The 27,174-nt window shown below is 41.0% G+C and overlaps 1 protein-coding gene across 4 annotated transcripts in view; it reads right to left on the bottom strand.

The window, feature by feature from the left end:
- The window catches only part of pcsk5b (proprotein convertase subtilisin/kexin type 5b), an 84,023-nt gene that overhangs the window by 42,172 nt on the left and 14,677 nt on the right, over positions 1-27,174 (bottom strand). For all 4 annotated transcript variants that reach the window (XM_042218369.1, XM_005916237.3, XM_005916238.3 and 1 more), the window contains exons 3-11: positions 26,712-26,864; positions 23,647-23,790; positions 21,467-21,543; positions 15,867-15,955; positions 14,046-14,218; positions 10,763-10,975; positions 9,037-9,137; positions 3,002-3,105; positions 783-900 (exon numbers count right to left, since the gene is read on the bottom strand). In XM_042218369.1, the coding sequence (XP_042074303.1) occupies positions 783-900; positions 3,002-3,105; positions 9,037-9,137; positions 10,763-10,975; positions 14,046-14,218; positions 15,867-15,955; positions 21,467-21,543; positions 23,647-23,790; positions 26,712-26,864 (1,172 nt within the window). The remainder of the gene's footprint in view (positions 1-782; positions 901-3,001; positions 3,106-9,036; positions 9,138-10,762; positions 10,976-14,045; positions 14,219-15,866; positions 15,956-21,466; positions 21,544-23,646; positions 23,791-26,711; positions 26,865-27,174) is intronic.

The raw sequence follows: 27,174 nt of genomic DNA on the forward strand, positions 1-27,174 counted from the left end.
AAGAATAACAAGTTGTGAAGCCCTGGCTCTCTCTGTGTGTGTGTGTGCACATATGCGTGTGTGTGTGTGTGTGTACACACACACACACATAGTAAAGGTCTTATGTGAGAACCACCCTGCCAGAACTAATGCTTGGCCCCTATCAAGGTACAGCTTGCACAACTGCACTCTGAAACACATGCCAGTGCAAAACACCAGAGAGAGAAAGAAATAAGAAAGAAAATAGAAAGACAGTACAACTGAGAGGGGGGGAACAGATTGAAACAAAGAGTGGGGGCGGCAGGGGCTCTCACAACAGCTTACAAAATCTGACTTAGCCAGAGTGAAAGCATATTTAATGAGACTTGTTGGTATATGAGGACACTAGATGGGATCAGATTCCTTTGTGTCATAGAAACTGTACATATACATATACTCTTTTAACAAATCACCCTAGCAGTAGACATCCATGATTATTTAATGCAGGAACACCAAGTTTTTAATTTAATTGGCGAAATTTTAAAGCTCTTTTAAAACTGTTGCTACAAAGCTGGAGTGATCCAGCTTCGTAGCAACAGTTGGGGGAGGCTGTTTCCCGTATCCCGTGCTTCCTTAGGGATCATTTTGGAATACCAATTACGAACATCGCTCATCAGCTTACAGAGTTTAATGATGCTTTTGTGACTGAACGGAGTAAAATTCCTGCAGCCAGGTTCCCAAAGTCTGATCTCGAATCTGCTTCAAGTGTTTTGTCTACATACTTATGACTTATAAGAGATTATGCAACCTGCCTTATGTTTTACCTGATTTGTCGGTCTGCACTCTCCACACAAACATGTTGAGTGGGAACTTGCTTCCATCGCTCCGCCTCCTTCACCATCGCCTCGGCATCCATCAGGCCGAAACCATACAGGTGGCTGACTGCAGGAAACAGCAGAAAGTCACAGGTAGTCAGGCCGATTTATTCGATTGTTTTTGGCTACGAACAGTTTGTCAGAAGAGGGTTACATCTTAAAGCTCCTTAAGAAGATTTTGCGTTTTTAAGCAGCCACAGTACAACATCGGCGTCAACATCCTTTTACAGAATCTGGCCTCACTGGGTAGCACCAGGTTGGACAAAAGAGGGGTTTATTTGAGTCACTGTTGCCTTCCTATCAGGTCAAAGCAGTCTGACCAGTCCTCTCTGACATCAACAAGGTATTTTTACCCAGACAACTACAACTCCCTGGATATTTTCTCTTTTTTGAAGCACTACACCACATTCAAAGTCACCTAGCTCCTGTTTTTTGTTTTTAAACCATCGGTCAATCTCATAACCAGTCTTCAAATGACCATAATAAAAGGCAAGCGGTTTCATAAAGAAGAGAAGATGACTTTTGAGGTTATGTCTGATGTGTCACAGTAGCACAAAGCTTTCACCAAGTACGGGTGTCTGAAGACAAACAACAAAAAGAAAAAAGAAAAGAAAAAAAAAAAAAGCTCCATTTAAATTGTACGTGCTTCACATAACCATAGCTCCTCAACGATTTTGGTCTAGCGGGAAAATTCAGATGCTTCCTGACAGATGAGAATTAGTCCAGACGCCTCTATAACACTTGGGTGATAAAGGGTTAAATCACCTTGTTCCTCATTGTGATGCTCATTGTGAACTTAAGCAGGTCATCTTAACCACACCTACACCTCAAAACTGAGCATGTGATTGCCTGATTAAATATGTTAATGTGTTCATGAAGAGGTGTGCCTAATATAGTGGCCGATGAGTGTAGTTGCTTTTTGAGTCCTACAATTGTTGCCCGAGAAGAATCAGAACGTGTCAACCAAAGTGAAACTCTATCATGTACGTTTTAAATGCCCCTCTTAGTCAGAAAAGAGTTAGAAAAAAATAAGACTGCTTATATGTACAGCTAATCAAATATGAATTCCTTTCATACTTCCTCACCCCTCCTCCTCTCCTCTGTCACTTGGAAAATCTCCAGGCACACTGGGCCTGCAGCTTGGCTGACCCTTAGTTCTCCCTCTCTTGGTTTCTCTCCAACACACACACACACACACACACACACACACACACACACACACTGCACACAAACTGTCACCACTTGACCGAAAAGTAGACACACACACGCACACACACACACACACACACACACACACACACACACACACATCACACACACACACACACACACACCCAGACACTCACACACACAGGTACGCACTCAAAGTTACAAAATAGCACCCACCACATGGACCCTGACAGATGGCAGCTGGCAGCGCCGTACTTAAGCAAGCAAGAACAAGACATTTTTGGAAACTTCTCATCAGCCGCCTTCAGAATAATCTAATAAAAATATACATTTTCACAATGCAATAATTGGTTAGTTAAGATAAGATCTGCTGAAAAAGAAATTCCTTACATCATCCTCCTGTGTTCAAACTGATCTGACTTTTCTAACACAGAGCTGTTACGTTTCCTTTTTACCTTTACCGTCAGCTCCACCTGCTAAAGAAACAGCTCAAAGGAAGCTTTATGTGAAAGCTCTACTGGCTCTGTTCTGTGTAACGTTTATTTGTTTGTTTGATATTCTGGTGGTATGAAACGAAGAAGCGCAGATTCCTAGCAGTAAATCAAAAGCCTCAAACAAATATCAAACACTTCTAGGGGGGGCAAAAAGTCAGCTTTATAAAGACAAATTCCAATTAAGTTAAATCAACTTTATTTCAAAGACATTTTTTAATGATTATCACCCATCCAGACTTCAAACACCGCTCAGTGAACTTCTTGAAAATTAATTAAAATCAGTCACATAGGACTTGTAACCGATTATTTTTATTGTGTAGAGGCACTGATAAGATATTGAAATTCAATGTGGTTCATGGTTGAGAAAACACTGTGGTAGATGGTGTGAATTCATAAGCAGATATATTTCGATGCTCTCTTTTTGAGCAAGTAAACAGGTTTGGATGCAACAGAGATTCAAGAATTTTACTGCTTTCATTTACGTCTGAGTGAGTGAGTGTTTACCATTGTAACCAGCAGCATTCGTCTTCCAGTCAGGAGCGCTGAGGTGTCCGGCTCTAGAGGTTTTCACAATGATATGCTGAACGTCTCTCCATGATAGCAGAGGACTAGCAGAAGAAAACACAAATAAAAAGAAATCCATCAATTTATTAACGAAAAAAAGAAGAAGAAACTTTGCTTAGCTGTCCTACACTACCGCTAAATATTTGAACTGCCTTCACAAAAGCAGGAAGTTATCCAGGAATGATTACGTTGATTAGACATTAAAAAAGGCAGAATGGAGATAAAGACAGACAGATCTTTGTTGTGAGAGTTAACAATCAGACATTTTCGGGGATGTCTGATTGGGGAGGAAGAGGCGGCCGTTGGCTAGATGAAAGGAATGTTGGGAAAAACAAATCCAGTACAAAAGGTGAAGCGGGTTAAAAAAAACAAAGCAGAAAGACGAAATGTAGGTAAAATGAATATACAGTAGGTGGAAAATTACTGAGAGAGAAAATTACAGAGGGCGTAGATGGAGGGCATAGATGCTTGTTCCGTCTCTAGTTTCTTAGATCTCACGTGAGATCCATTACAGGATGGCAGCCATGTGTCTCAACTCCTTTGATGTCCAAATGTTACATTAAAGGAAAAAAAAAAAACAGGAAGAAGTGGGTCACCAAGTTTCCTGGGATTCCCTTCCATCTCATATGCTGGCCAGATGCTCTGTTCTCTCCCCTCATGTCACTCCCTCACCATCTGAGACCTCCAGAATTTGCAATTCCCCAAAGCTTTTGACCTAAAACTATGATTTTAGGCTTTCAACCTCACATTTTAGTGTTAGAGCCTAACAAAATAGACAGATATCTGCCCCAATTTCGGGCAGATATAGACAGGAACGAGGCTTGTTGAGTTGCTAACATTAGAGGAGCTACCTGCGGTCTGTCAAACCTGCTGTACAGAGTTTTGTTTCACCGCCAACTGGCTATGCCTGTGATATATGCCTCCAAGGAGGAAAGCAACACTGATGGTAACCTGTGTTTGTCGCTAATGGCTTACTTATTAGAATGAATGCAAGATAGATTAACTCTTCCTAACGGTTTACCTCGTATACTTATTCATCCCGATAGTGCACCAATCAGGTCTGGCAAACAAAACATTGTCTAACAAACCAGCATAGCAAATAACCATCAAATAAATAAATAAATAAATAAATAACTAAATAACTAAATAAATAAATATAGATAAAATTTAAAAAAACAAACAAACAAAAAACAACCAAGTACAACCAAGCCACAGAGGAGGTGCTAGCGGCTGGTGCTGTGCGACTCAAATGTAAACAAATGACCCCCACTGTAGCGCTTGCTAGCTGTGCTCCACATGACAGAAAGAGCAAACAGTGACAAACTGACGCTTGCTTGGTAAAGCAGGACTATAAGCAGTTCGTTAAAAAGCTCCAAAATCCCAGGTAGAAAATGTTTGTGGGTTTTATTGTGTGACAATTTTGTTAGAAGTTTGAGCTACTTTAGTTATTGCTAATCATAAGTGTCATGCAGCTGTTTTAATTTCCAGGTAAAAACACTACAGTAGACTGCTGCTGGCAGCTTGTTTCAATAGATTCACACTTTAAATGTTGAAGTGTGTCAGTGGTAACAGAAGCTCATTGATAAACATTACTCACATTTATGAAGTTACTGCCTACAAGCTAAAAGCATTGATAAAACATTCACTACATTTTTAAATATTCATTCAGAAATATTGTTACTGCTAATTTTCTTAAAATGTGATATAATTTGGGGGCCATATTGTCTACCCCCCTACCCCTATTGGAACCCCAAAAAACACAACAACCAGCTGATCCAAACAGGGCAGAGCATAAACAAGAAAAGAAAAGAAAAAATTAAAAATAAAATACATGTGATGAATGTTTATGTTTCATGTGTCTCATCAGGAACAAAACCATTTTTTTAATATCCAATTTTTTTAAGTCTTAAAAATTCCACACTCGTCAGGTTCCAACTTGGACCCAAGCAAACCCTAGAATACTTACTTAAAAATAAATAAAATAAAAAAAACTTTTAAGAGCTTAGAAAAAAAATCTGTCCAGCATTTCTTTCTTTCAAAACGCTGATTTAATATAAAAGATGGACACCGTTTCTGGGTCTGATCAGTAAAACCAGAGACTTAGATGAGAAATTATTTGAAGCATCCTGCTTATGTTCAATTTCAAAAATCGCCAAAAATGTATCTTTGTTTCTCCTCTGATACGTCGACTTCTACCTCCATCTTTGCTGCTGAGGAATCCTCCCATAGATTTTAATTTCACATTCTTTGACTTTGAACGCCCCTCTAATAATGTCTCTAGTAGTAGCGCCTTAAACCTGCATTATTTATGACTGCCAGCAGAGGTTGAACCCCCTGATTGGTTAGCATCTTAGAAAATCTCCCCTCTGCCCCCTGTCATAAGAGCTCAATAAATAATCTCCTGATGGGTTAATGGGTCTTTATCATCATTTTTGTGTCTTATTTAGTTACAGTGTGATGTTTAGTTCGTGAATTATGGCCCAAATTGGAGTAAAGTAGGTGATAAATTATGTTATGGTTTAGGGCAAGGCTCCGTCGGGATTGGCAAGTCTCTACTATATGAGCAGGAAGTGTCAATGAGCATCTCAGTCAGATCCACCCTTTAGAAAGCACGTTAGGCACAAAGCATCAAGATGGTGTTCAAATTCCACAGCTCGAGGTCTTAAGACAGGACTTCACTAACCTAGAGCTGACACCACGGAAAATATAATCAAATTCACTTAGTTATAAGAGTTTATAGTTTAAGCACTTTTTGCAGGACATGAGGACGATTAGACAAAAAAAGGAGATTTTACAACACATTTTCTCTTTTTTCCCCCTTTTTAAATTTCTAATAAAATCCAGAGAAAAGAAATCCCCACAATGCCAAGAATGCAACAAGACATTTACAAGCTGTTACACATGCCCAAAACTCACTAATGCTCTCGATGAGACCAGACTTGTAATTGTAGAACAGACCTAATGTCTTAAAATAAAGTCAAGTAAGAAATAAATAAGGGATGGCAGCACAAATAAGTCCAATGAAAAGTCAGAATAATTAATGGTCAGATCAATATTAATAGGCTTAGCTGCCAGTGTGTAATTATGGGTCCATAAATGTTTTATGGTCATTAATTAAAAGTGACTTTGGCATCGTTATCTAGGCCATGACTGCCTTCCCATAAACAAGCCAATACTAATTAATGGAACAGCTCACATGCTGGGGGAAACCAGCAGCAAATCAGACATCTAATATAGGTTTCTTGCTGCTTCTCTCAAGCGTAATTATGGCTGAAAACACACAGGGGCAATCTGAAGGGAGACAGCTAAGAGCACAGTGACAGAAGAACGAGAAGTGGGTGAAGCAAAACACTAAGACTACATCTATTTTCTACTCTTACTTCAGTCCAGTGATACAGTTTTTCATGCCACTTTCTTTAATTTTAAATCTGAAAATGTAGGGGGGGGGGAACTGAAATCCATCTGTCCCTGTTTTGGTTTCTTAAAAATCTCCCTGTAGATGAGGTTCATATGTCAGGCAGCTCATTCTCATTTCTTGTTCTTTCGTCAGTGAAGCCTTTGGTCTCCACGTTCACTCTCTCTAACGTTTCTCCATTTTAAGGACACAAAGCTTGCTTTAAAAAGCTTGCCGTGCTAAATCTAGCACTCACTGAAACATCTTAAACTTGGCAAATCCACAGAGAACATCACATGGGGCAGTTTTCTGAAGTTTCCCATTCCAATCTTTGCTCATACCAACAAAGATTGCCTCAAAACGGAGATTGTAGTGAAGTCTAGCATAAGGGCATCTTGATGTGTTTATCACAGAGTTTGCTCGCCCTCATTCACCAGATAAGAGCCGATATGATCAGTACGAGACAGACTTTTTCTAAACCGTTTACCCTTTTCGTCTTTCATCCTATCCTTTTTGAATAAATAGGCATGGAGGGAAAAAAAGATTTTGGAGGAGTAAGAACACAGAGCATTGTGACTATAGTAAAGGCAGAGAAAGTACCACAGACGACGTGAATGCCAGCAAAAGAAGAAAGCAGGCAGACAAGAAACAGTGTGTGATAATCTTGTTGAGGAAACAGGCTTATGTGTCCAGCACTGCCTGGAAACGGAGAATATTTTCTACAGGGAGGATTTGGATTGGATTATCCAGGTTAAACGAAGTGACCTCAGCTAACTGAGCCGCTCAACATGTGATGATGGGCCTAATTCAGAGTCTCTGCACCTGCACTGTTTCCAATTCATGAATGTATCACACACTGAGCCCCTCAACAGGTTTAAAGTGAGAACAGGCCAGCACAGAGCACCCAGGGCTTTGAGAAGACATGAACGCTTAACTGAAACCAACTGGGGGACAAAACAAAGAAAAACCTGTTTGTTCTTAATATCTGTCTCCTATTTTTCCTCATCTCGCTTCTTCACATTGGCACTTTAGTCAAATCTAAAAAGAAAATAAAAAGTCCCCGGGAAAAAGACGCCCAAAATGTCCTATCTGCTTGTTACAAATAGCTTAAAAATCCAGTAAATCTTTAGTGTTGACCTTATTCTGCCAAATTAATTTAGCTGGCACAGTTTGGGTCCACTTGACCTGTTATGGCTCGGTCACACTAGTAGAATAAGATTGGATGTAAGTGTGTTGTTGCAATCACTCTCACACAGGTCGACAAAGGTTTGCAAATAACTATTGTCTAATTTATTTTTTAACAAAAGTGTGCTAACATGCTGAGTGTGTTGTCTGCTTCTAATTGTGGACTCAATTCAACTGGTTGCCAACTGCTTGTATTCTTTATATACTTGGATATAAAAAGCTGAAGGTTGCTGAGCACCTGTGTCATTCAGCAGCAGCTGCGTCACTATTTGTGGAGGAATTTCTAAATTTTTGCTTCACATCTGTGGGCTTTGAACTGGGCTCTGAATGCAAGTAGTTTATGTGAATGCCTGTGTATGCAGACACAAAGAGATGTTTACCTTATCATAGTTAAATCTCTATATTATTGCAAAAAGAAAAAAATGCAGATAACGCGACACAAACTGACAGCAGACTGATTGTCTTATTGCCGTTTGGTCACCTTCACTATCACACACCACCAGCGTAGTCACAGACCTGGTCCCCATCTTCAAAGCAACCGTTTCAAAAGCAGCGAGATCCACGTTTGCTGCACACTGTTGCAAAAATTTTGGTTGTGCTGCCATCTCACTGTTAATGTAGCATTAGGGAGAGGTCATTACAAGGTCATTACAAATACAAAGTTGTTTACAGTGATAACGCCTCCATCAACAGGGCACGAGGGGGTGACCGAACACACCAGCTCTCCAGATTTAAACCTGAAGGGGAGATTTTAAACCAATGTGTTTGGAAGCACTCTTCTAATGAGGGAATGTGCTCATCCATCCAGCAGAATCAATGCCAAGGTCTACTGGATTTTCTTTTAATTTGTCACATATCTGTGGATGTTCAACGCAAATTTCTGACAGTCAAACAGGCTTTACAGCAGCTAACAAGCATCCTGTATTCATGCATTTTTTTTCACCACAACGCACACTCACAAATATGCTGAGTTTAAAGTGCAGAAACAGCAAATGTGAATGCATCACTGAACGGATGAAAGTTTATTGCACATTCAAAAACAGGCACACGCGTTTTTTTCTGGCCCACCATCCAACAGTAAGTTTACACGTCACTAGATGTGCCGCTGAAACTGAAAACAAGCAGATGATCTGTTATCCAGTATGACCTCATCTTGTAAAACTCTTTACAGCTTCACAAATGTGTGCTGATAAAAAGAAAGACAGCATTTCCGTGTAATTAAATGCATCTGTCCTGCTGACTCTGACAAAAAAAAACAAAGAAAAAAAAAAGAAGAAGAGAGCAACTTCACGTGGTGCCTTTTACACACCAAAACAGGCCAGAGGACAAGAAGGCATTAGAAGGTGAGCACAGGGCAAAGGGATGAAGTGAAAGGATGAGGTTAAGTGGATCTTACTTTGCCTCCAGGGCCAAAGCAATTATCGCAGCAGCCATGGGAGCTGAGGCTGACGTCCCTGTGTGACTGTCTGTACACCGATGCCTCAGGTCTGTTGTGATCTGTGGAAAGAGAAGTGAAGAGAGTCAGAGGCAACAAAGAGACAGGCGCAGAATGATGAATCAACGTCAAAGATGATAAAAGAGAGGATGAGGAATCAGAAAGCCGTAAGCAAACAATGAAGGAAACCATGAGAAGGGCATTACAGAGGTGGAGGAAAGGAATCAACAATGACAGTACCGGGAAGACCAGAGGGAGAAAAAGACGGGAAGAGATTGAAGTCATGAGGATCAGCAGGATTTAGACACACCTGAAACTCTTTAAACTACCATTCCAGCTTTGATACGCTGCCTTTCTATAGATAACGCACACGCACACGCACACGCACACACACACACATACACACACACACACACACACACACTCAACACGCAAGCACACAAAATCACTAGATTCACAGGGAATAAGTTTAGTGTTAAAGAAGAAAGGAAAAACACTGTAAGAAGTATAAAGTAGCATAAAAACGTGTTATTAAAAAGCTGCATGTTCCCTTTGATTGTATGGACTTTAAGCAGCGAACTAGTCAGACAGCTTGACAGTCAGTTAGCCAAGGAAAGCCTGGCTAACTTCCAGTCTTAGCCCTCATCAAAGGACCTTTTCTGGACTGAAAAGTTTGGGGGATTATCTGAAGAGACACACACACATATACACGAGAACAGAATGTGGTTCAATAGTATTAGAGTCGACAGTATGTGCCCAAGTAGATATGCTGACACTCATATATCAAATATATGAAGTTCTACTGTGAACAAAGAGTACACAGCCAGCGATAAATCATACACAGCATGCGTGTTCAGGGGTGTGTGTGTGTGTGTGTGTGTGTGTGTGTGTGTGTGTATGTGTGTGTGTGTGTGTGTGTGTGTGTGTGTGTGTAGTAGCATCAGTATGAGGAATGCAACAAGACGCTGCCAGACAAGCCAACTCGAAGAGGCCAACAGGCACTGCTCATCCCAGCAGGTCAGCGGGACTGATGTGGTTGATCTGAGTTAAACAAGGCTACAAAACTGGACCTACAAGCGCACACGAGGCCAGGTTCATGTCAGTTTTTATCATGCTGCACCATACCTCCATCCATCCATCATTTAACTCTGTTAAAGGGGCAGCATTAAAGGCAGAGAAGCCTAAACCTCTCTTTCCCCATCCACCTCCTTCAGCTCTTTTGGGAGAAACAGATGTGTTCCCAAGCTAGCTGAGAGAAATAACATCTGCAGCATGTCCTGGGCCCACCCTGGAGTCTCCTACCAGCAGGTCATGCCTGGAAATACTTCACCTGGGAGGTGCACAGGAGCCATGCTGTATGCTTATTTGAAATTATACTATACTGGGTTTTCCTCCATCTATCCAGCCATCCATGGCAGCAGACTGAGCAAAAGAGAAGGGGAAGACCAAAGCATTCCCAGGCCAGTCAAGATACATAATCCCTCCAGCATGTCCTGGGTCTACCCCAGTGCCTCTTCCTGGTAGGACATACCCAGAACACATCACCCAGGAGGCATCCTAGCCAGACGCTTACATCACCTAAACTGGATCATTTGGATGTGGACAAATAAATGTGTGGTGTTTGGTGCGTAACTGAAATCATCAGTCATCACCCATTGGTGCTTATTTTCCTTCACTCAGCACTTACAATCTTTCGGTCGTAGTTCTCCCCGCTGCTGTAAGTGGTGGTCAGTGTAGACGAGCACTCCTCCAGGTACCAGGGCTTGCGTCCGCTCTCAGCCGTGCTGGAGATGGAGATGGTGTAGATGGAATTGGTGTAGCCGTCACAGGAGCAGTGGTCTCTGCTGCGCCCGCCGTTTCCTGAAGCCCATACAAAGATGGAGCCGCGGCCCTTTCTCCCCTGACAGGAGAAGAAACAAGAGAAGGTTTTTATTAAAAGACTTCAAATTGTCTTTGTACTTGGAGGCAGTTGCTGCCCGCTAGACCTTTGGCTTTATTTTAAAATGATCTTTTAATGTATTTTAAAAATGAAAGCGATAGATTGAAGAATTGCTTGAAGAAAAAAGAAAAAACAAATCTTTACCAGCAACAGCAAAAGAGCAGAAAAAGATCAGAGAGAAGCCAGACAGTTAAAGTCCTCAACAATCTTGTGGGTGTCTGGCAACAGAACTGATGTTATCTGATCCAAGTTTAGTAATCATAATGTTTTAACTGGCCAAATACTGTGGATGTGTGTGCCTGCCTCCCCCTAAAAAAAGAAAAAAAGATGTTGGCAATGCTTGGAGCCATGCTGTGTAAGTGAGGGTTTTTAGGATCTTGGACTGAGCGAGGTTCACTTCTGTCTTGTCACGTCACTGCAGCAGAGCATGCAGCATCGTTTACTGACTGACAGACGTTACTGGAAACTATTACATTCGTTTTAAATTGCAATAATTGAGCTACAGGAAATTACATTAAAAAGATGCACGCTTTCCTGAACTGTACATTGCATTGTATGACGTCTGAAGTCTGACTACACTTCATTAGTAAAAACTATAAACTTAAATTTGTCAAATACTTTGTATGATTAAAAGGAATTGCATATCAACGGTAACTCAGGCTCGTCAATTCCCTTAATTCCACATTTTCTACCCTTCAACTCCGTTTTTGTTGCTTCTTGTTACTTTTTTGACGCACCGTCTTTCCCCTCTACTCAACATTTCCATTTTGTTACATCCTAGAGAAAGATACTGTGTTTTGCTTAGTATTCTGTGGCTTTTCTTTGAAATTGCCATGTAAACATCAAAGCAGTCACATTATAATGTGAAAAGAAAGCACTGAACAAATACAGACGACAGATCACGGGCATTGCTTGGCAGAAAGGAAGCCTTCACGACTTCAAGATGGGAAGTTTTTTATGTGCATGTTTTCTAGATTTTAGGCCCTGGTTACATGGGCGTAGAGAGACCGCCTCAACCATCTGAAAACAACCGGTTATAAGTAAACTGCATTCTTCAACTGACTGGTCAGTGGGTGCTGGAGGTTGCTGCCAGTGGCTGTGAAATCAGCTCCCGAAGCCCGAGCCATGCAGGCAAGTCAGAGACCTGTCAGTTCCTCCCTCCCTGCCAACCACTGATCGCTAAAGCAAAGTATGCATCCACTGCAGCACCGTATACCTCTTTGTGACGAATTTTATTCAGCAACTGCTAGCAGCCATTCATCAGCCAGTAAGGAAATACTTTTTTCCCCTATGTGACCAGAGTTTGCCACAGGACATAAACATAACACAAACCGAAAATACAAATCTTGGTGTTCAGAACATTTAAAAAAAAAAACCCAAACAAACAAAAAAAAAAATCCCAGTCGTATTCAGAAAATCTTCCTAATGGAGAGCCCATGTTAAGGGTGAGCCTCACACTCACATTAATACAATTTTGCCTCAGTTTTTTCTTTTACCATTTCAGTTAGAAGGTATACTTCCACATTTGTTCAAACTAATTTTGATCTACACCGCGAACCCAGCGGAGACACGCCGAGGATGTCACAGTCAAAGTTCACCCAGGAGTCAGCAGAAGAGATCTCTGACAAACACACGGGTGCTAAAATTCACAACGTTTGTCAAGACACACTCGCACAATAAGCGCACTAACACACACAGACACACACAGACATAGAGCCAGGAATAAAAGGTAGAATGGAGTTCTTCAAAAGGGGGCTTCTGTCAGGCAGCGATAAGCGAGCGAAGCCCTCTGTGAAGGGAGGGTATCAGACAGGAGCAAATGCTGACAGATGAGAGGGACGGAGAGCGCTTTGAAGAGCAGTTATGAAAAGAAAGAAGGGGACAAAGAATAAGAGAGGACGATGAAGGAGAGGAGAGAGGTGATACACGGGATAAACAGCATTCATAAGCAGCTGAGAAAAATTAAAAAGCAATACCTCCACAAATAACCTTCATTAAAAGTTCTATTCATTAAAAAAATAACTGATCAAGTCAAATTAAAACAGCACTTCAGAAAACTATTGAAAAAAAAAAATCTGCAAATGTGTTAATGGGATTTCCCTCTTACAAAATATACACAGGCAGTCTGATTAACACCTAAAACAACAATTCCCATTCAAACAATCGCATTTAAACTGGGACAAGCCAGGGTATCTCCCCACAGCTGTCAGTGTTATTTCTAACACCTTGGCTCTCTGTGATAAACTGCCACTTCAAGATATGCACAAGTACTTGTTACACTCACAAACATGCCATTTCCACTCGGGCTCAAACGGTTGGTGGGCATGCAAGGACACACGTGCCCTACCCATACCAGTGGGACAGATATCCCCCTCACTTCACCTCATGTTAAAGGCCAGCCTGTCATCAACAGGCTGGCCTGTTCTTCTAACACTCACAGCCTGTTCCATCACTCTTTTCCTTCTCTCCCTTCCTTCCTGTTTTGCGACAGGAGCCTTTCATTTTCATCTTCTAGAGTCAAGTCTGAAAAAGGTCCATATAACCGCTGACCAGCCCCACCGATTCCCCTCCCTCCCTGGATCACCCCTCAAAAGGTCAACATCTGCTTGCCCAGAATGGAAACAGCCACCTAAAGTAAACTTTTAATGTTAATGAGCACATTTGTGAGACATAACCAGTAAATGACTTCACCCCACTTAACCTCTGATATTGCTTTTTCACTCCACTCAGCCGACATCACAACACCAGCTTGCAGTTATGCAAAACAGGCTATGAATATGTAAATGAATATATGCTAATAGAGCAGAGCTGCTCTCTAATGTCCGGAGGAGCTTCACAGGTAGAGATAGCCTGGGATAGCAGAGATAGCAGCTTAGACTACAATTATATTAGCGTGAAATGCACATCTGCTTTGAGTGTGTCTTTGTGTGTGTGTTTACATCTTTTCTTGCCACATGAATACTAATGCCAAAGTCCTGTTTAAACAATGAATCACATGTTTACTTGTTTCTACATGTATACGTGTACCCACCGTGCGGATGCCATTGTCAAAGGCCTGCCTGGCCAGAGTTGCTGGTCCATCCACGGTCTTTCCGTCATCATCGGGTCCCCAGCTGGCACTATAGATGTCGATGTGCTGTGGGTTCAAGCTAAGAGATCTGGCCTCCACCATGTCCGTTACATCTCCATCCAGCATTCGGACACCTGATGCATAAACACAGAAATAAAGCATGCATTTGATCAAGTTAGATCAATATCTCAAGAATCTACAGAATAAGCTATAATAATAATAAGAAGAAGAAAAAATAAAAAGTAAAAAGTTTGTAAAACCTCTATAATTTCAAGCATCTATGGAATTACTGCTCATAACACGTAGCCTGATTCTGTTTCAACAAACAACTGGTGAAAAAACAAAACTAATAACAGAAAAATAGCTGAACCTTCATTCAACACACCGACTACCGTAGTTTTCGGGTCATAAGCAGCTACTTTTTTCTTTGAACACTGCGGCTTATACTGACATGCGGCTAATGCATATTTTTTTTCATGCGGCCAAAAACATTTTGCCTGGTAACAGTAGACCAATAAAATTGATAAGTAGTATATATACGGTATATATTTTTACGGGTTGTCAAGAGACGTAATGTTGTGTGTGCACTGTTCCGTAAAAAAACCATAAGCAATGTAATTTGTGTGTTACCGATACGTACGTATACTTAAAGGTAGCCGTGTTACGGGCGCTGTTCGAGAAAAAAAAAGCATTTGCAGTATGTATTTTGTATGTTACCATAACGTTTATGTTACCTTACGGATTAAATTAAACGTTAAAAATCCTCACGTATAATATTTCTGTGTAAGTATCTCATATTACAAGTGAAACGCATACGGCTTAAAATCCGGTGCGACCTGTACAAGTACAAAATTGATTTTCTTTCTAAAATTAGAGCATGCGGCTTTTAATCAGGTGCGCTCTGTAGTCTGGGATTTACGGTAATTACAGTTCAGGCTCTCAATCTGATGTGAACTCGAGTTATATCCTCTTTCAGCAACATCCTCCATGAAATAATTATTGGGGCTGCTTCTTTATACAACTTTGAATTCTTTATTCCCTCAGTGATTTTTAAGGCATCCAAGAGATAAAATGCAAAGCAGCCCAAAACAATGATGCTCCCTCCACCATGCTTCACTGTGCGTTTGGTGTGCAGTCAAAAGCTGAATAGGTCAAAGTTTTCTGGAACATCCAGTGTTTAAAAACAAGACATGATTCAGTGTTTTTGTTTTTATTTTTAAGAGCAGCTGACTCGAAATGGCTTATATGGCATAGAGGTGTTAAATGAGGCATGTTGAGCACAACGATTCATGTGTCACTAGTTGGTCATACTGTGTTCATCTATAATTGTAACTTGAAGGAAGATATTTTTTTAATGCAACATTAAAAATATTTGAAAATGTCATTAATAACATTTTTAAAGAATTAGGAGACACATATGTACAGCACATTTGTGCTATGATGTCCTTTGATGTCTAATGACATTTCAGTTGTCGGGTTTATAATGAATATAAACAGAAGCAGGTAATCTGTCGGTGAGATTATGATGTGCATGAGATATAAAAAAAAACCCTAACATTTAGGGTGAGCCAGTAACTCTGCATAGGTTAATGACATTCACAAAAGCAGTGAAACCAGAAGAGACAAAGTTCAGCAGTGGCAGTTCTCTTCAGCATCCTTTGAAATGCATTAGAGGTTCTTAACTCTTAATGACACTAATAAATCCTTATGACGTAGGTCTCTGCTGAAAGAGATGTCATGTCAAACATTGTTGATAAAGTGCAAATATAACACATCGCTCACCTCCTATTCTGGCATTGTACGCAATTCCCACAATGCAGTGGGAGTTGTTTGCAGCTGCAGCAACTTCACCCGCACACCGTGTGCCGTGTCTGGGGAAAGAGTGGGAATGAAGAAGCTTATTACAAAAATCTAAACAAACACACCACACAACACACACACACACACACGACCCAAGACACACACCTCTTGTTCACACATTCACACACTTGCACACACCTCTTAACACACACACACACACACACACACACACACACACACACACACACACACACACACAGATCATGTAACTGAGCTGGAGAATGTCCCAGATGAGTAAATATATACACAAGCAGAATCACACACGCAAACCACCACATAAACATGCTGCATCTGAAGGGGAATCGACAGACGTGTAACCGCGCTTTTTCATGGACAAATATGTACATTTCTGCTGAAGTCATCATAAACTATACGCTTGAAGTGTACAAATGTAAGAAACGCTACAAATATTTCTGCAATTCTTGTTTTTTCTTTTCCCTGACAGAGGATGAAAGAGTAGGTACTTCATCATTTGTAATACTATCAGGACAAATGTTTGGAGTAGTCAATGTCAATGCTCCCCAAATGCACACGCACGCGCACACGCGCACACACACACACACACACACACACACACACACGTCCTTTTGTGATATTTTCTGAGCACAGCATGCAAGTAATGTGCTCCCTACGAGCACACAGGAAATAAATGAAAAAAAAAAATCTAGTATGTTAGACTGCTCACACTTCCTTTGACAGTTAAAAATACACACATGTACACACAAAAACACACACCAGGGTAACATTCCACCAGCAACTGCAGTGGTGACAATCGGCCCAGGCCAGGGACCAGCGCAAACAAACATGGCATGTTTGCGTCCGCCGCCTGCTCAAAAACACCACTTTCTGGATCGACACAAACACACTCACACACGCATTCACCTCCTGCAGAGAACATCTGCATCATCCCGCCTCCCCCTTGTCCCGGAAACAGCTCTGACCGTTGCCACGGAAACCCAGCATCTAGCTATCATGAACACCCCCCGACCCCAGGGGAGTCAGAGCAAAGTTTGCTCCACAGATACACGATAGACTCAAATTATCTGTAATCACTGTCCTCACTTAACTAAGGTGCTGTGTTTCTGCTACTATTAATCTAAATAAATTTAAAAAAAAGAAATACTTATAAGCAGAAAACCTAAATTGCTTCAACATCAAAGATTTCCAAACTTTTGGGGTCACAGTTTTCTCCCCACTGGGGGGCCACTTTCCCAATTTACAACCTCATAAACCTAACACTGGTAGGGCGAATGCCTATTTTCACATTAGAAGCGACTGGAGCCATTTCAATTTTAAATGTTTTCAGACTAAACACTTCAGATGTATGCGCTGTGATGTGTTACAATGATGTCAGAGTTTCTGCTCGTACAAAGACAAAATGGGTGAGAGTAAAGAACACACTATGCTGGCTTTGTTGCTGTAAATGGTTCCAATTTGCAGATTTGCACTTGAAAACAGAGCGCAATCCTTTACAGCAAATTATTTTGGGGACCCCTTTGCCAATAGTCATAGTAATGCTCAAATTTTAAGCATTATGTTTTACATGATAGGCTGTTTATCAAACCATTACCACTTGACAAAGCAACTTTAACATGACCTTTGTGTCACGCACTGGATCTTTTGATTTATGCTCAATTTAATCCAGCCTAGATATTAAATGCATATGCCATTTGTAAAGGTCTGGTAACCTTCAGATACTGTGTCATGGACACAGAAAAGTTAACACAAATGCAGCTGTGAGGGTTAAAGTATAACACATCAAATAGCTGCACATCAGTGATAGGCCTCTTTATCAAAGTTAATGAGCCAAGCTGCTGGCTCCTTCTTTCAAAATGCTTCAACAGTCCCAGCCCACTCAGTTCACTTCACTCCAGTAATCCATAAAATCGTCTGTGTGGCCGTCTCTCCAGTCTTTGTTTGCCTGTATTTTCCATTTTTTGCACATCTGTGTCACAGCCACTCGGGGTCTCTTAGTTCACTTAGAACTATGCATTTGTGCAATGAATGACTCTAAATGGGGCTGTTTCAAAAGAAGACAGAGTTTTAACTTTTTAACTTTGTAAAAAAATTTTAAAAAGGTAAAGCCATCAGATTTTGTTTTTGTTGCTTTTGGCCCCAGTGCAAAGTATTCTTGTTGGTTCTTTATGAATTAGGCTCGATATAATCTCTAATTTTTTTGTTTTTTATATTTCTTGGGATTGTTTCACCCCAATCCATCTGAATATTATTACTAAATCTTACATTTTCAAGTCACTTTGTCAAACAGAGTCGTACTGTTGTATAAATAGTGGTAACATCAAACCCAGCAAATGGGGATCCTAAAAACCTATGATTCTAATTGTAGGTTAATGAATAGGTTAAACAGAAAGAAAAATATTGTACTATAAAATTTTACCTCCTTAACCTAATCCACAGTGTGTAAAACCACTCGATGTCAATACACTCATAGATTGTAATCAACTTAGAACTGTTTTCTTACCCCTCCCAATTCCAGTGTGTAATCCTACCTATGGTGGGACCACAGTAGGACAAACAACTCCGGCCACCATCTGTAGTGAGTGTAAGCTGTCAGTCTGCTTTTTACCTCAGCCATCAATATGTGCTCATGTTCAATTACTCAAAAAGCCTCCAAAATTAATTAGTGAAATTAGTCTGAAATAACTCGATAAGTCCGTGAATCTTTCTTCCGTCTGATGACAGCAATGCTAAGGTGAGTTGTTGTCGATTTCCAAACTTTTTTTGTCGGTACATGCAGCTGTTTTTGCTGCCGTTAGCCGCTGTTAGCTGTTAACCCAACATTGCTAGACTCACAGACACTTAGCTGGAGTTACGTTGGCTTATAACCAGCTGTTGTTATTAATTAGTGGCTTTTGTGAGCCATCTTGAGATTGTGAGGGACGCATGTCTAATGTACTGACAACAAATAATTGCAACAATATCTGGAAAAAAATGAGCATTTTTAATGCAGGTTGTTGTGTATCATAGAGCTCCGACTTTAGTACAATAGGTGAGGCTTGAAGATAATGGAGAGGATAAAATTTTATTATTGGATTGTCTCTTTGCGCTTTTGCTTTTTTGGAGAGGTGGACCCTTTCTCAGATGATAAAACATGTGTATGACCCTTTATATCTCGAGTCTGAAGGTCAGACACTAATTAAGTTTTGCTGGGAAGCCCCACGTGCACCTACAGTTTCTCTTCTCCTCCCAATTTTGCATTCTCAGCCACTGTATTCAAGATGAAGGGGCAACATGGTGGCTTCCACAAACTGACGCCCATTCCTATGTATTTTTCATGGATTAATTCTAAGATTATGAGAATGCATCAGTTTGTAATTTCACACTAACTAATCAAAAAATTACAGACTGTACCTTTAAGAGCATCTAGGCTGATGCGATTTTGATATTTTTTCCCCCATTTTTGTCAAATTATATTTCAATAAACTGTTGGTAATATGCACTTTCACTGTTAAATAAATAAATGATCCAAAGACATTACTTCAGAGAGGAAGAAGGAGACTAATATAGTGATAATGCAGTTGTTTATCCCCTCCTGCTTGCTGCTTATACACATAGACATCATAAATCCACAAGCATTATTTAACTGCTGACAATAATCTGCATTTTGATCCCAGATGTAGTTAAATTTAGCTTATCCCTTTACATAGCTAACAGATTACGTGCCTCATGTATGCAGATAAAATTATCTGCAGAAAATCATCATATAGAGAATGATAAACTCAAAAAACAAAAATAAACCAGATTTCTGTTCCACATGCTTCACAGTCAAATATAAATCCAAACCCAAACAGAAACCAGCTCGTTAAGCTGCATCGTGGCCCTCATGTCTCTTTAAGACAACGTATTACCAGCAGGGACTGAGCCATTGCCACGGCACTTGAGCTGCTGTGCCAAATACACATACACACACACCCAAAAATCACTCACTGAGCCAAACTGGCACAAGACAAGTGCACAGGCAAGCGAGTTCCAAATTACTTCTTCATTCTCAGCTGACTGCAGGTTTCCCCCGACCTTATAGACAGTACATTTGCATAATGACTGAAACTAGCACCACTGAATGAACAATGGGCTCTGAGGTAAGTTTCTGAATCATTAATATGTAAACTGTCATGACCATTGACCAACAACCACTGATCAAAGCTCATTGATCATTGATCAGTGACCATGAGTACCGTTCACAGAGAGTTGGGGAATGGCTGCAATCACAGCATTGTAATAGGGCGAAAGATGTACCCTTAGGCCCCCTCCTCGATTCAGAGATGGTCTTTCCCTCTTCTTTGTAAATGCACTCTTTGACTCCCCGCTCAAACCAGCCTTCCTCCCTGTTCAAGATGTGTACATCCTTATCATTGAAAGTGTCCACTGGCCTGTAGGTGTTAATAGACTGCTGAGTCCTGGCCTGATGAGTTAGCTCTTCTGTATTGAGCCATCTGCTTCATCAGAGGTTGTTTGGTTTCCCCGATACACCACACTACTCTGTTTGTGTCGGGGGACCAGATCCTTGATGCGGACAAATTTTTGAAACAGCGTGTTTTGGTGTTTGAATGCCAGAGATATGCGGTGTTTAGAGAAAATGTTTCTCGACAGTCCCGATACTCCTGAAACATATGGGATCACCATTTTTGCCGAGGCAACAGTTGTCCTTCTTCTCTCCTGGATCGGCTGGAGAGAAGAAAGAAAGCTTTCTTCAGGTGCCTTCCCAGCTTTGACAAATGTCCAGCTGGGATAACAACATTTACTCAGGGCCTGCTTGATGTGATGTTCTTCTGCTTTGCTGGCCGCTGTATCTGTAGGGCTGGTGTTCGCTCTGTATTGTACCGTCCTGAGGACACCCAGTTTGTGCTCCAGTGATGAGAGTCGAACCTTAAATACTGATCCATATGCGTAGGTTTACGGTACACAGCAACATTTAAATGTCCCCCATTACTGATGGAAATCTCACAGCTAAGAAGGCTAAACTGTCATAAATCACATCCTCCCTGGTGAACTTAATGCGATCAGTGGTTGTTGATCAACGGTCATGACAACTTGCATATTAATGACGCAGAAACTGACCTCACAGCCCATTGTTTGTCAGTGGTGCTAGTTTTAGTCATTATGCTAATGTACCTTTTATAAGACTAAGAGGAAACTGCAGTCAGCTGAGACTGAAGAAGTCACTTGGATGAGCGACGTTTCTCCCACTGAAAAAGCGACGTCCAGATGAACAGAATCAACTCTTTGGGATTTCCTTACCTGACTGATTGAGCATGCATCAAGACAAATATGCTAATATAACTCACTGCACCACAACAGAGTCAGGACTCAGCAAATACAAACATATTGAAGCACAGAGCTTGTTTTAGAAATCAATGAAGGGGAAAAAAAATTATCCTTAAGAGCTTTTGGCAAAAACAAAACAGTGAAGCCACATGCTTATTTTCTAAAAACCCTGTTACAGTTAAAATTTAATTTCTTGCTCTCTCTGTTATGGGGTAGATTTCCTTATTTATTTTCCTTACTTGTTCTCGTTGGTCGCATCATATCGAGGCATGGGATCCACATCGTTGCTGTTGACATCATAGCTTGCCTGAGGGTCCTGGAGGAGACATGGAGGTCAACACAAGTATAACAAAACACAGATTGGGTTTTTTTTATTGGGTGTGGAACCAGCCAAATAGTAGCCCACCCCCCATAAACATTACTAATCCCCACGCAACACACCCACAGCACCCCGACCCCACCCCACCCCCCCAAAATTCACCCCTCGAACACAAAAAAACAAAGCCGTACAAAAACAACCCCCCCCCAAACGACACACAATCCACGCCCCAACACCCCAAAATGCCCGCTCAGGTATGCCACTTTCCCATGGCCCACCCTAACCTCCACACACACATATACAAACACACACACACACAAATAAAAATGGGGAAATATCAAGCAAACAAGTGAATTCATTAGTAGAGTAGGTCCAACACTCTCTGTGAGTGTGTGTGTGTGTGTGTGTATAACTGGCTTGTAGATCACCAAAAAGCTTCTCTAACCCAATCGAAGAGTTCACATCAACACGACTCACAACAGTTTTGTAAATCGAATGCAATCAGAGCTAACCCAATCTGCGGCACCACTGGCCCTTCGGCATAAACAAATCTAAGCATTAAGAGTAGCTAATAACAGCAGCGCAAAGAGGGTGTGAATCATTTCATCTGCGCAGCTGATTGATGGCTTTACCTGCTGCCTCAGGCCAACAACTTAGTTCAACTATCAGTTCTCGGTCGTAGGTAGACATACCTCAGCACGCACACACACTAAAGTATGAGCCCACAGAGAGATAAACATGTACACACAGCATAACTGCACATCTGCAAGTTTAAGGAAGTTTTTCTCTGGAATTTATTTGCAGACACATGATGGGCTGATGATCCAAATGGCAGCAAATATCACTACCTAGTTCATCACATGACTGCTGTCTTCTGGAACACGACTTGGTTACATGGTAAAGAGAAACAGTGTGATTACAAAGCAGAATTTGTATTATTAAAATCACAATTATAATAGTCAGATTTTTATTTTTGTTTTCTCCACATTTACATAACTAGAAAAAGTTGCATTTCCTGCAAAAATGCAGTGTGAATGCTGTGTAGTGGAATCTAAAAACAGCAGAAGAAGGAGAACTATCTGCTGAAAACACTGTGTAGAAGCTCAACTCTTTGCTGAAAACTGCTGTATTTGAAAGGGTACACTGAACAGTGTCAATAAAGCATACATGCAAGCGGGGAAGATGTGCGGCAACCGCCACAGGTAGGATTCGAACCACGACAGCTGCTCATCCCACTGAGCCAAGCCAGTTCTGGTCACAAAGAAAGATATGATGAGAGGCTAAATGTACACTGTGCAGAAGAAGCTGAATTGTGCTGAAAAGAGTGGAAAATCTAAACTTTCTGCTGAAAAAAGCTGAAAAGAGGTGAAGAAACTGAAAAGAGGTAAAGAAGCTGTAGTTTCTTCTGAAAACAGCTGAAGAATCTGGAATTTGTGCTGAAAAGAGGTGAAAAAACTGAAAATTCTGCTGAAAAGGGGTGAAGAAGCTGAAATTTGTGTTGAAAAGAGTTAAAAAGGTTGAACTTTTAACTGAAAAATTATTGCCATAAGCGGGATTCGAACCCAGACCTCCCGCTCTGAGAATGGCTGCTCATCTCACTGAGCCAAAACACAGGTGACCCCGGCAAGCAATATCAGTGACCACACTGGTCATATGGTCCCAGTCATCTCAATGGGACAAAATATGGCATAAAAAGCTTAATATTTCAAAAAGTATAAAAGTTCTGAGCACCAAAAGATATAGCAGTCATTAGCAGAAAGAGCAGAACAGGTTAAAATTTGAATGGTGAAAATTGGATGAAAACTGAGGGAGTAGTTAAGCGGAAACGGAGCAACTAGAATAATAAAGGATAAAGAATAAAGAGAAACAGGATCACAGTAGTGTGGCACTGCATTGCTATGTATTAATCAGTGCACTGTGTTGTATATGTGACTTGTTAATCCTGAATGAGGCAGACTCATAGCCATTCATGCAAACACATGCAGGGGCATTTACATTTGAACTCATACACTTCCTCACTTGTCACACACCGACTCAAAGCCAATATGCGCACACACTGCCACTCATAGCCGCCCTACACGCGCATACATACACACTCACGTAGTTCTGATAGAGGTCTGGGTGGTTCCTCTCGATCCCGTCATCTAATATGGTCACCACCACATCTTTACCCGTGTAGCCCCTCTTCCACGCTCCCATGATGTTCATATCCGACTGGCAATTATGGACGTCATCGTTGCAGTGCTGCAGAGATGGAAGCAGATGGTGAGAAGAGAGCAGGTGGGGATAAACATATGAGGTGTGAGTTTAGGAACTCCGTCATGTTCTTGCAGATGTTCAGCTAGGAGTTACAAGTTATGAGCGTACTCATGTCACTTTCTTTCAACTTGGAGCAAGCAGGAGAGTTCTGATTTTACTTAGAGGGGAACGATTTCACTTCAACAACTCCAATCGAGTTAAAGCCCAGCGTTTTTGAAAAATACCTCACACAGTGCGTTTCAACCATTAGAAACAGACTCCAACTGCAACTACACACTGATCACCAACCAGTCATTACTTGCTGCCATTCAAGACCTGCATGATGTCATTGGGAATAGGGTGCCAAGAATAGGGATGGGAATCCAGAACCAGTTCCAACTGAGAACCTTTTCCAAATTGTCCAAATCACCGGAATCATCTGCCTCCAGGCTTACTAATTCCCTTTGTCAATGCTGGCATGCTCTCTGACAGTGGAAAAGAAAAAAAAACAATGACGTCAACTTCATGACAGAGAGGAGCTTCTGCACACCTGAAAGTTGAGTCTTTTTTTGTTCCGTTTCAAAACTGTGTTTAAACTCAAAGATAAACAGTTTTGCTCATGGCGAATACCTGTGTGGGCCTATTTTTTCCCCACCCGGAGAAAACCGGTCAAAGGTAGGACGTTAGTCCTTTTGTTAGCTATGATGTCAGCTGCATCCTTGCTCTTTAAGCAAGCCCACTAAGGAGGTAATATCCCAAAACCTGGCATTACTCCTCTGCACAAAACTAGAGCAAAAACATAATTCAAACATTCTCTCTATCGAGAGAGATCATATATAGATCCATCCATATATAGATATCTATATAGAGATATATCTATCTAGATATCTATCTATCTATCTATCTATCTATCTATCTATCTATCTATATAGATAGATAGATATCTATCTATATCTATCTATCTATCTCTATATATCTATCTATCTATCTATCTCTATATATCTATCTATCTATCTATCTATATCCATCTATCTATCTCTCTATCTATATATATATAGATAGATAGATAGATAGATAGATATAGATATATATATATAGATAGATATATTGAGAGAGAGAGCGATAAAACGTGTCAGTTTTTCCCACAATAACACAGTTATTGTCCTACATTAAGTCTCTAATTTAACAAAGACACTTTACACTTTAAATCTTGAGGGACTTCGATCGCCAATCCTAAACTATTATCCTGGATCACGATGTGTGACTGGCAGATAATTTGGAATTCCAGCAACCAAAGACATCTATCCAACCAATTTCTTAAACCTTTATCCAGTTCAAGACTGCAGGCACGACACGGGGCTAAACGGGAGCACAGGTCCCCAGCCCATTAAAGGGCTAACACAGAGACAGACAATAACTCACATCCACACCTGCAGCCAATTTAAAATCACCAATTAAGCTAACGTGCATCCTCTGTGGATTGTAGAACGCAATCAGAGCTACACCACCGAAAGCTGCGTGCCGTCTGCAAATAAAGACAACACCACCTAGTTCACAAATATTCACCAATCTCTCCCAAACTGACAGCGGCAGATCGATAACATGAGCAGATGTGCCTCTGCTTTCTCACACTCTGCTTCCACTGGAGCGCGACAAATCAGGAGGCAGGCGTCAGATATCGTTTCGTCTAGCACGGGCGGGATTTTTTTTAGTCCCGTCTCCCGCACCGGCTTCATTGAAAACAGCTACATGGTCACTGTCGCCGAGTGTAACCCTGGCATTTCAATATTGTTCACAGCAAATCTTATTCAGAGGCGTGTGTCACAAGCTATAGTTTATTTTCTAAAGGTTAAAGTGACATTTAGATGTGTAATGTTTAACCCTAAATTGCTCCTTCACACACTTTATTCATCGATTAGAAGCACTTTGCTATGCCTCTCACACAGCTCAATAAAATTCCAGTTATTTCAAACAATTAATGGTGTAATATTGCACTGCACTTAGATTAAATACAAACTATACAACTGGACAGAACTATCAGGCTGTGTAAGGTCACTTTGATGGGATTGACCAGAGGAAGCTTGTTTTCCATTCCAGGTTCAAAACACACATGAAGTTCTGAAAGTCTGAAAAATATATAAAACCTCGGGTCAAAGTATCGGCAGTTATCTACACTGAGTTAACAATTGACTGAGCTGGGAACACTCGACCGCACACACAAACATATAACTAAGGAGCAATGATCTCAAGGTGTATGCAAACAGGAGTGATAAGCCAGCAAAAAAAAGGATCTCCCCCCCCCCCACCACAGAGACACGTACACGCCTCTGTGTGGGCATTCCTGTGACAAATGCTTACAAATAAACAAAGAACCTCAATCTCCTTGTTCCAATTAGAGTTCAGATAAAAGCTAAATTTCATCATTAATGCCGGGATTTTCAAGGCACAGGTTGGAATGGTGAAGCAGAGGCCAAAATGTACAATGTTTATTTGAGAGCAATCGTTCCCTAATAGTTGTCATCAAAGCCCCATTATATTTTTGCAAAAGCAATCCCTTTTTAAAAAATTAAAAGAAATACCCATTATAACTCTGCTCATTTTTCTGAAACATCTTTGTGGGGATGCATAAGCATTTCTCTATAGGGGAAAAAAAATCCTATATCAACTCTTCATTCTTATAAGACACAAACAAAGACACACACACACACGCACACACACAAATCCCTCAGCTCAACTGCAGTAATCAGGACAATGCCGTGACCTAACCTGACCTTTGACCCACAAACTGGATAAATGTGGGCAAAGAACAGCATGCAATCCTCCAAGCAGACTAGATGCTGCATACACTGAGTTCATGGGCCCTTGTTATATTCTTCTGTCTGGTGTAAACAGAGAGGAAGCCTGGAATAAGTATACACTGGACTTACAATATACCACATACTGTTCCACTTGGCGTCATTATAGAATATGTTGTTTTGGGCTGGGCTGCTGTGGGCGGGGCTTGACAGCGAAAGGAGCGGGGCCTGTTTGAAATCCCTCTTGATCCTCCTTTTCACCACCTGCTGCTGTATCCACTCCACCTGAAACACACAAACAGAGACAGGCGATAGAAGAAATTGAGGAGGCTTACAATAATAACAGGGGAGCAGAATCACTTCGGAGATGACACAACCAGTATACAGGTGAAGTTCCAATGAACTGAATACTGAAGGTGAGGCAACATTTTAGGAGGATTTAAAAAAGAAAAAGTGCAAATACATTGTCTATGTTTCCTCTTATTTGCCTTATGTGATGAACACGCAGAGGGAAAACAAAGAAACCACCTACAGAGACTAAACTACATTATACTGTTGTACGCAACCGAGCAAGACAGAAACGAATCTACTGAGT

Source organism: Haplochromis burtoni, unplaced genomic scaffold (genome assembly GCF_018398535.1).
Source record: "Haplochromis burtoni strain Fernald_Lab_line unplaced genomic scaffold, NCSU_Asbu1 Contig_18, whole genome shotgun sequence".
Classification (NCBI taxonomy): domain Eukaryota; kingdom Metazoa; phylum Chordata; class Actinopteri; order Cichliformes; family Cichlidae; genus Haplochromis; species Haplochromis burtoni.